This window comes from Colobus angolensis, unplaced genomic scaffold, assembly GCF_000951035.1.
Source record: "Colobus angolensis palliatus isolate OR3802 unplaced genomic scaffold, Cang.pa_1.0 Scaffold33, whole genome shotgun sequence".
Lineage (NCBI taxonomy): Eukaryota > Metazoa > Chordata > Mammalia > Primates > Cercopithecidae > Colobus > Colobus angolensis.
In genome coordinates this window covers 12,252,563-12,260,410 of record NW_012116599.1, presented here as the reverse complement: position 1 = coordinate 12,260,410, position 7,848 = coordinate 12,252,563, and the positions used below count along the sequence as shown (strand labels likewise).

The window sequence follows — 7,848 nt, the reverse complement described above, 5'->3', positions numbered from 1 at the left end:
CCTGTAATCCCAAGGCTCAAGTGGGAGGATCACTTGAGCTTAGGAGTTCAAGACCAACCTAGGCAACATAGCAAAACCTCATCTGTACTAAAAATTTAAAAGTAGCTGGGTGTAGTGGTGCATGCCTGTGGTGCTAGCTACTTGGGAGACTGAGGCAGGAAGATCGCTTGAGCCCTGGAAGTTGAGGCTGCAGTGAGCTGTGATCATGCCACTCCACTCCAGCTTGCATGACAAGAGTGAGGCTCTGTCTCAAAACTAAACAAAGCAACAACACATCAAAAACTTAAAAAAAAAAAAAAGGATTACAAAACTCAGGAAATCGTCTTGTGGTCAGTGGTAGAAAAATGCACATGAATGGAAAGGCCACTGGGGTTTTTGAGAATTGGGTGCTTATTGTACCCAGAAGGCATAGTGGGGAGATGCCAGCTGGCATGGGCTGCTGCCCTGCTTTGGAGAGAGCATTGGCAGCTACTCTTCACACCTCTCTTGACTGCCCTCTTTCAGGGAGAACTTGTAAAAGGGGAGCCAGTCCCAAGCCCGAAGGTACTACACAAAACAGTCCTTTGGGCTTCAGATTGATGGGAATGAATAATGCTTGGCCTAAGTGAGGGGAGTGCGCTGAGTGGAGGAGTGGCTAGTGCCACGACAAGCTAGCCAGTCCCGCACGCATGCTGACCGCAGCAGCACACTAACCACAGTCCACCCCCAACCACTCCCGGACTCCAGCTCAGACTCTTTCCCCAGCTTTTCTCAGGGCTGTTTGGCTCACATAGCCCTGAAGGGGACTTCCCAAAGAGTACACTTAGGACCTCAGTAGGAGAACGTGGCTGATAAGACTCAGTGTGACCCACGTGTGTGACTCCCACATGCCCCGCAGTGGTTGGTTGGCTCAGTCTGGTGAGGGCAGGTAGGGGCGTGGATCTCCAGGGAATGGCAGGGCTGGCACCCGGTTGTAGTGGGCCATGAGGAAGATGCCAGCTGTGCCACAGACGAAGAGCGAGAGCATGGCCAGGAAGCAGACACGGTCCAGCACTCGGCCCACCAGGAACCACTCCTCATTCCCCTGAGGGTGGGAGTCAGATGTCAGATGGCCTGCGGCGGCACCAGGTTCTCATCCTTGGGCTTCCAGCAGGCCCATGTCTCCATTTCCTGAGGCCCTTCTTACCTATGTCCAGGCATGGTCCCCTGGCCCTGAGATGTCCCCGCTGCCCCTGTTCCTTTTTCTTTCTTTCTTTTTTTTTTTTGAGACAGAGTCTCACGTCTCACTCTTTCACCCAGGACAGAGTGCAGTGGTGCGATCTCGGCTCGGCTCACTGCAACCTCCACCTCCCAGGTTGAAGCAATTCTCCTGCCTCAGCCTCCTGAGTAGCTGGGAATACAGGTGCCCACCACCACGCTCAGCTAATTTTTGGTAGAGATAGGATTTTGCCATGTTGGCAGGCTGGTCTCAAACTCCTGACATCAGGTGAATCCACCTGCCTCGGCCTCCCAAAGTGCTGGGATTACAGATGTGAGCCACTGCTCCCGACCTCCTCTTTTTCCATCCCACTGCCCTATCTTGGCCACCCGACTCATCCTGTCTCCATCACAGGTCCAAGCCCAGGTACTCACTCCACCTCCACACACCCCCCCCCCGACTCTGCTTACATTGTCAAAGTGACTCTGCTGGTGCCGGGCACAGGCAATGAGATTGCAGGCTTCCACGCAGGCCTGGATGGCTGGGGCAGCCTGCTTCAGGCTGCCACAGAACTGGTTCGCCTCTAACTCCGGGCCTTTCTCTGATAAAGAGAAAGGATAAGGTTTGGGAGTAGAATGGAGGAGAAACAGGCAGAGAAGATGGCCTCTCCTTAGGGACCCCAGCTCCTCTCTCCCTGACCTGGACACTTCTCCAGCACTCATCTGCTGTGTCTGGCTCCCCAGCTGGAGTCCCAGGGGAGGAGTGTCCCCAGGCACACCTGCTATGTCTCACCTAGCTTCTCCAGCGCGGCTGCCACCAGCCCTTGCCGCTGCCACTGCTGGAAGAGGAGTTCACTGCGAGGCAGGCAGAGGGCCACCTCCTCCCCAGTTGTGATCGACCATCCCGAGGAGCCATTCTGTAGCCGGGGCTGGGTGTCCTGCACAGCGGCCGGGGCCAGCGGGCGAACGTGCATCCTCAGCAGCTGGGGCAAGAGCCTCAGGAACACCTAGAGAGGGGGTGGCTTCACTGGGGCAGCCAGGCCGAGCTTCAGAGCAGAAGCAGGAAGTTGGCGTTAAGGGCTCGTGCTGCTAGGCACATACGGGGCAGTGACGTGGCCTTGGTAAAGCTCTGTACTGGACATGAGCCTGGGTCCCCAAACTCCAGTGCACATCAGAATCACCAGGGCACTTTTTACAAACACAGATTCCTGCCCCCAACCCTCATGCTATTCTGGCCTAGAATGCCTGGGGAAGGCCTGGGAATCTGCATGTGCAACAAGGGCCCAAGCTGAAGGCTGCAGGTGGGCTATAGATCACAGACTGGAATCAGACTGCCCTGGCAGACTCTTGCTTTTTTGACTTTGTAGTGCACTTTCTTGGGCAAGTTACTTAACCTCTCTGCGCCTCAATGTCCTCATCTGTAATTGGAGATGATACGGATTTTATGAAGATGAAATACACTAACATTTGTAATATCCCTGGCACCTAGGAAGCAATTTCATTACTGTATTACTGTAATCGATTTTGGCCCATGCTTCAAGATACACCCAGGATGGGTGTGCTGTGGAATGTCACAGGTGAGGAGTACGGCCAGGGGCGTGCGAGAGGGAGGCGTAGGGGAGTGGGCAGCAGGATGTTGAAATGGGCAGGGAGGGTCCTTGCCTTGCGGACCCCTCGGGCCATGGAGTGTGTGTGTGGGGACCGCAAGGACACGTTGAGCACGACCACAGCATTGACGACAATGAGGATGGTTACCACCAGGAGGAAGGTCAGGTACCTGTCAGGGTGGGGTGGGCAGGAGCTGGCAGCCCATACCATGAGGCTACCCCCACCCTTAGTGGCTGCCCCCTCAGGCCTCCTGAATTGAGGATGGGGGGGTGGATGGAGGGCAAAAGGGCAATGCAGGAGGCCACTGTGCTCCCAAGAAGGGAAAGTAGGGTAGGCGGGTGGGCATGAAGACCAGCCTTACTTGCTGATGAGTGGCACCGCCTGGGAGGTTTCAGGCACCTTCTTGGCCACAAGGAAAAGGAAGACAGTCTGGGCCAGGAGCACGTTGATGGCGACGGTACACTTCTGGCCCCCAGCTGCCCATGACCGAGAGGCTCTCAGAGCAGGTCCCTACCTCCCCCACCCACAGAGGAACCCCTTACCCCAGAAGTAGCCCGCTGCCTCTGTCCTGGGTCGTAATGCCACTCTGTGCCCCAGGCAGGGCCCGCCCCGGCCTCCCAGGTATCCCCTGTGCTACTGGACGGCTCTGTCCCATAGGCTCCAGGTACCCTTGGCAGGAAGGAAGTAGATGAGGATGGCGACAGAGGAGATGAGCACGCAGGGGGCGATGATGTTGATGACGTAGAAGAGGGGCTTGCGCTGGATGAGCAGGTAGAACACCACCTTCTGGTGGCCTGCCTCCTGGGCTGGTGCCGCTGGGTCCAGGAGCATCTTGGCTGGTCGGTGCTGGATGGCCCACTCCCCATTCTCTGAGGGCAGGCAGGCAGGAGTGGGCACAGAAAGTGTGGGCTAGGCAGATCCCTGCCGCCTGAGTGACCCAGCTGCGAGGGCAGCATGTGTCCTAAGGAGCACCAGCAGGGGAGGCACCCTTGCGGGACAGAAGTGGGGTGGGAGATTGGATACTTGAGCCTCTCCTTCTAAAATTGGAGTCATTATCATGAGGAAAGTCAGAGCTTTGTTGGACGTTAGGCCGGGCGCGGTGGCTCAAGCCTGTAATCCCAGCACTTTGGGAGGCCGAGATGGGCGGATCACGAGGTCAGGAGATCGAGACCATTCTGGCTAACACGGTGAAACCCCGTCTCTACTAAAAAATACAAAAAACTAGCTGGGCGAGGTGGTGGGCGCCTGTAGTCCCAGCTACTCGGGAGGCTGAGGCAGGAGAATGGCGTAACCCCGGGAGGCGGAGCTTGCAGTGAGCTGAGATCCGGCCACTGCACTCCAGCCTGGGCGACAGGGCGAGACTCCGTAAAAAAAAAAAAAGCATATTTTATGGTTTGCTGTAGTTTTCATTTTGAGTTACATGGGAGGGATTTGACCTTGGTCCAGCCTTGACCACAGCTCGGTCCAGCAGGAGCCCTGGATGAGGCTGCCTGGGGAGTCCTTGGGTGGGGGTTACCTGTGAAGGCCTCAGGGTCAATGAAAATCCACTCGATGGTCTGGCCATCTTCCTGACTCAGCTGCAGATCAATCTCATTGGTGCTGTAAGTCTGGGACCTGGGAGTCACCGAGGAAAGAGGCTAAATGTGAGTGGATAAGACCTGCCATGACTGCATGGGGATGACCATCTGGGGACAAGTGTGGGCAGCTTTGCTTCAGCAAGATGCAGTCCCATGCTTCTGAGTTCTCCATAAAACCCCAGTGGTGAAAGATGGAGAGCAGGGGACCTAGGGCTCTTTGGGGTCAGGAAGATTGAGTTGAAGGCCCAGGAGGCTGCAGGGCCCTCACCTGGCTGATGGGCCCAGGGCCACTCTGCATTTGTCCCTCCCACTGCTGTCTGACAGGAGGGGCTGATGATGGCAATGTAGAATATACATGCCTAGCTAAGGACGACCCTTGTGTCTACGGAGGGGAATCTCCCTGCCAGGTTTGCTTGTGGAAAGACTGCTCCTCTAAGATACAGGAGAACCCTCCCTCCGGCCCTCCTCCCCACACTTACGTTTGAGGAAACAGACCCAGAGACCCCCAGGGGTGGCTTGCTTGCATACATGCTTCTGCTGGATTCCCTGCCAGGGCCCCTCTCTCACAGAACAGCCCCGCCTCCCTGTGGGCCTGGAGTGTGCAGTGGTTTCGTGTGTGCGCAGACATGCATGTTGTGTCCATGTGTGCCTTCTCACCCACGCCACTTACGTTTGAGGAAACAGACCCAGAGACCCCCAGGGGTGGCTTGCTTGCATACATGCTTCCGCTGGATTCCCTGCCAGGGCCCCTCTCTCACAGAACAGCCCCGCCTCCCTGTGGGCCTGGAGTGTGCAGTGGTTTCGTGTGTGCGCAGACATGCATGTTGTGTCCATGTGTGCCTTCTCACCCACGCCACTTACGTTTGAGGAAACAGACCCAGAGACCCCCAGGGGTGGCTTGCTTGCATACATGCTTCCGCTGGATTCCCTGCCAGGGCCCCTCTCTCACAGAACAGCCCCGCCTCCCTGTGGGCCTGGAGTGTGCAGTGGTTTCGTGTGTGCGCAGACATGCATGTTGTGTCCATGTGTGCCTTCTCACCCACGCCACTTACGTTTGAGGAAACAGACCCAGAGACCCCCAGGGGTGGCTTGCTTGCATACATGCTTCCGCTGGATTCCCTGCCAGGGCCCCTCTCTCACAGAACAGCCCCGCCTCCCTGTGGGCCTGGAGTGTGCAGTGGTTTCGTGTGTGCGCAGACATGCATGTTGTGTCCATGTGTGCCTTCTCACCCACGCCACTTACGTTTGAGGAAACAGACCCAGAGACCCCCAGGGGTGGCTTGCTTGCATACATGCTTCCGCTGGATTCCCTGCCAGGGCCCCTCTCTCACAGAACAGCCCCGCCTCCCTGTGGGCCTGGAGTGTGCAGTGGTTTCGTGTGTGCGCAGACATGCATGTTGTGTCCATGTGTGCCTTCTCACCCACGCACCCCAGGTGTGAATGTCTCCCCTTGGGGCACAGGCGAGGAAACTGAGGCAGTGAAGGAGGATGAGTGAGGGGACTCGCGCTTAGCAGGGAGAACTCGGGCACCTTCAGGCGCCTTAGCCTGAGATGGGCACAGAGGCCCAGGGGAGATGGAGCCAGGCCTTTGGCCTCTAGGTGCTGCCGGAGCCAAGGCCAGAAGCCTTGCCCAGGCCTTGCCCCACCCCTGCCCAGGGCCCTCTGAGAGCAGCTCTCTTAATCCTCCCCCATAAATGGCCTCACTGGAAGATAAGGGAGCAGTTCTGCCAGTCGAAGGGGAAGTAGGTGACTGAGATAGAGCAGGCGGAACGGAAGATGGCAGGCGGCAGCCAGTAGATACAGCCGTCAGGGGACACGAGCACATTGCAGTAGAGGGCCACCTCGAAGACACCGTCCACGCTGTGTGCACAGAACAGGCCAGGCCATGAGGCTGTGGGCTCAGCCCCCGACACCCCAGCCCCAGACCAGCCCCTCTGCCCCATGTGGATAGGGGCCTGGGGACACAAGTCCCTACCAGCCTGTCACCCCCTGAGTGGTTCCCACCTGGACCACTAGGTCCCCCAGCAATCCTCCTGCCACCCCTGTCCCAGACAGACTTCCTCAGGCACCACCTCCTAATTTCTGCTTCTCTTTCTCTCTCTTGTTTTAATAATAATAATAATATAATAGTGACTAACGTGTTAAGCCCACACCATGTGCCAGCCCCCAAGTGATGCACTTTTCATGCCTGTCTTGTTGACTCCCACCAGCTTCTGTAGGACCCGTCAGTGGCCCCATGTTACAGGCAAGGAGCAGTCCACCAGGTGGCCCAGCCCAGAGGGGATGGAGCCTGGCGTAGGGTCTGGTCTGCTGGCCCTGGGGTCAGAGGCCATACGCAGGGCCCTGCCCTTGGCACCTGCTCCATCCAGTTCTTCCCTAGCCGCACAGGTGCCCAACTTGCACCCCCTGCTCATCTTTCTCTTTTCTCAGAGCCCCCTTGTTCTGCTGGGCCCAGACCCTGTGTTCTTTGTCCCCCACACCCCTGCCTGCGCCCCCTCCTCACTTGTTCTCCAGCACGATATCTGGCCGCCACACCATGGTGGAAGGCACCCTCAGCACCCACAGGCCTTCGTAGTCTCGCGGATCCCAGCGCAGGCGATAGTCGCACCACTGCTGCAGGGGGAGGGGCAGTTGCTAGGCCTCTGCCCTCTGCTGCACCACACCCCTAGGAGTGGGCATCCAGCCCAACGGGACAGAAGAGGCAGGAAGGGGGCAGGCAACTCTCAGGAGGCCTTGGGGTGGTGAGGTGGGGCCCCTGATGGAAGGAGGTAGCAGAGTAGCCTCTTACCATCTCTATCCAGACGTTGGTGGTGAGGGCTTCCTCTCGCTCGTTCTGGGGGTGCAAGGGTGCAGTATGGAGGGCTCAGCCCCCAACTTCAGTGCCAGTCCCCACAGGCCACCGATGGGGCCAAGCATCCCCCAGCCTCTTGACAGTACACCCCCCACAATCACGGGGGTTTTCCAGACCCCAGCGTGTCCCCTGTGGGGCCCTCCAAACTCTTGGTGGCTGGAGTCACCCCATGCTATCCCCAGCGGGTCCCAGGGCCTGGTGCACTGACCCCTCCACCATCCTGCGGCTTACCAGGGAGATGAGGTTGGTGAGGGTTAGCTTCAGGCTGACATTGACCACATCCGAGTCTCGTTCCGCGGGCCGCAGGTTGGGGTCATAGTTTTGCATCAGGTCTGTGAGCAGGCGCTCCTCCTGGTTCCGGCCCTGGACCTCTGCAATAGACAGGCATGAGCCTAGCAGGAGCTCGGAGGTGGAAAGATTGGGGAGGCCCTGGGGGTGTGAAGTGGAGACTCAGGGAACTGGATCCAGGGCAGGCCCCAATAGCCCTCAGGCTCTCCATCCCCTGAGGCCGTGGACCCCAGCTCTGGGACTCCCTAGGCTGAGATTCCTTTGTGTCCTACCCAGGCAGACAGCCAGCAGCGGCAGGAGGAGCAGCGGCCCCTGGCCCCCATGCATGGCGCCTCAGCTCTCTGCAGT

The 7,848-nt window shown here is 58.1% G+C and overlaps 1 protein-coding gene across 2 annotated transcripts; it reads right to left on the bottom strand.

The window, feature by feature from the left end:
• Positions 1 to 277: 277 nt before the first annotated feature.
• CHRNG (cholinergic receptor, nicotinic, gamma (muscle)) lies at positions 278 to 7,848 on the bottom strand. Of its 2 annotated transcripts, XM_011952007.1 has the most exons (12): positions 7,773 to 7,848; positions 7,444 to 7,583; positions 7,150 to 7,194; positions 6,865 to 6,974; positions 6,066 to 6,221; positions 4,301 to 4,398; positions 3,453 to 3,653; positions 3,146 to 3,260; positions 2,839 to 2,953; positions 1,970 to 2,183; positions 1,648 to 1,778; positions 278 to 1,063 (listed from the first exon to the last, which is right to left on the bottom strand). In XM_011952007.1, the coding sequence occupies exons 1-12, from the start codon at positions 7,825 to 7,827 to the stop codon at positions 890 to 892; spliced, it is 1,554 nt and encodes a 517-aa protein (XP_011807397.1). In that variant the 5' UTR covers positions 7,828 to 7,848; the 3' UTR covers positions 278 to 889. The 2 variants fall into 2 exon arrangements, with proteins under 2 accessions (XP_011807397.1, XP_011807398.1); XM_011952008.1 differs by lacking the exon at positions 6,066 to 6,221 and having other exon boundaries at positions 890 to 1,063; positions 7,773 to 7,827.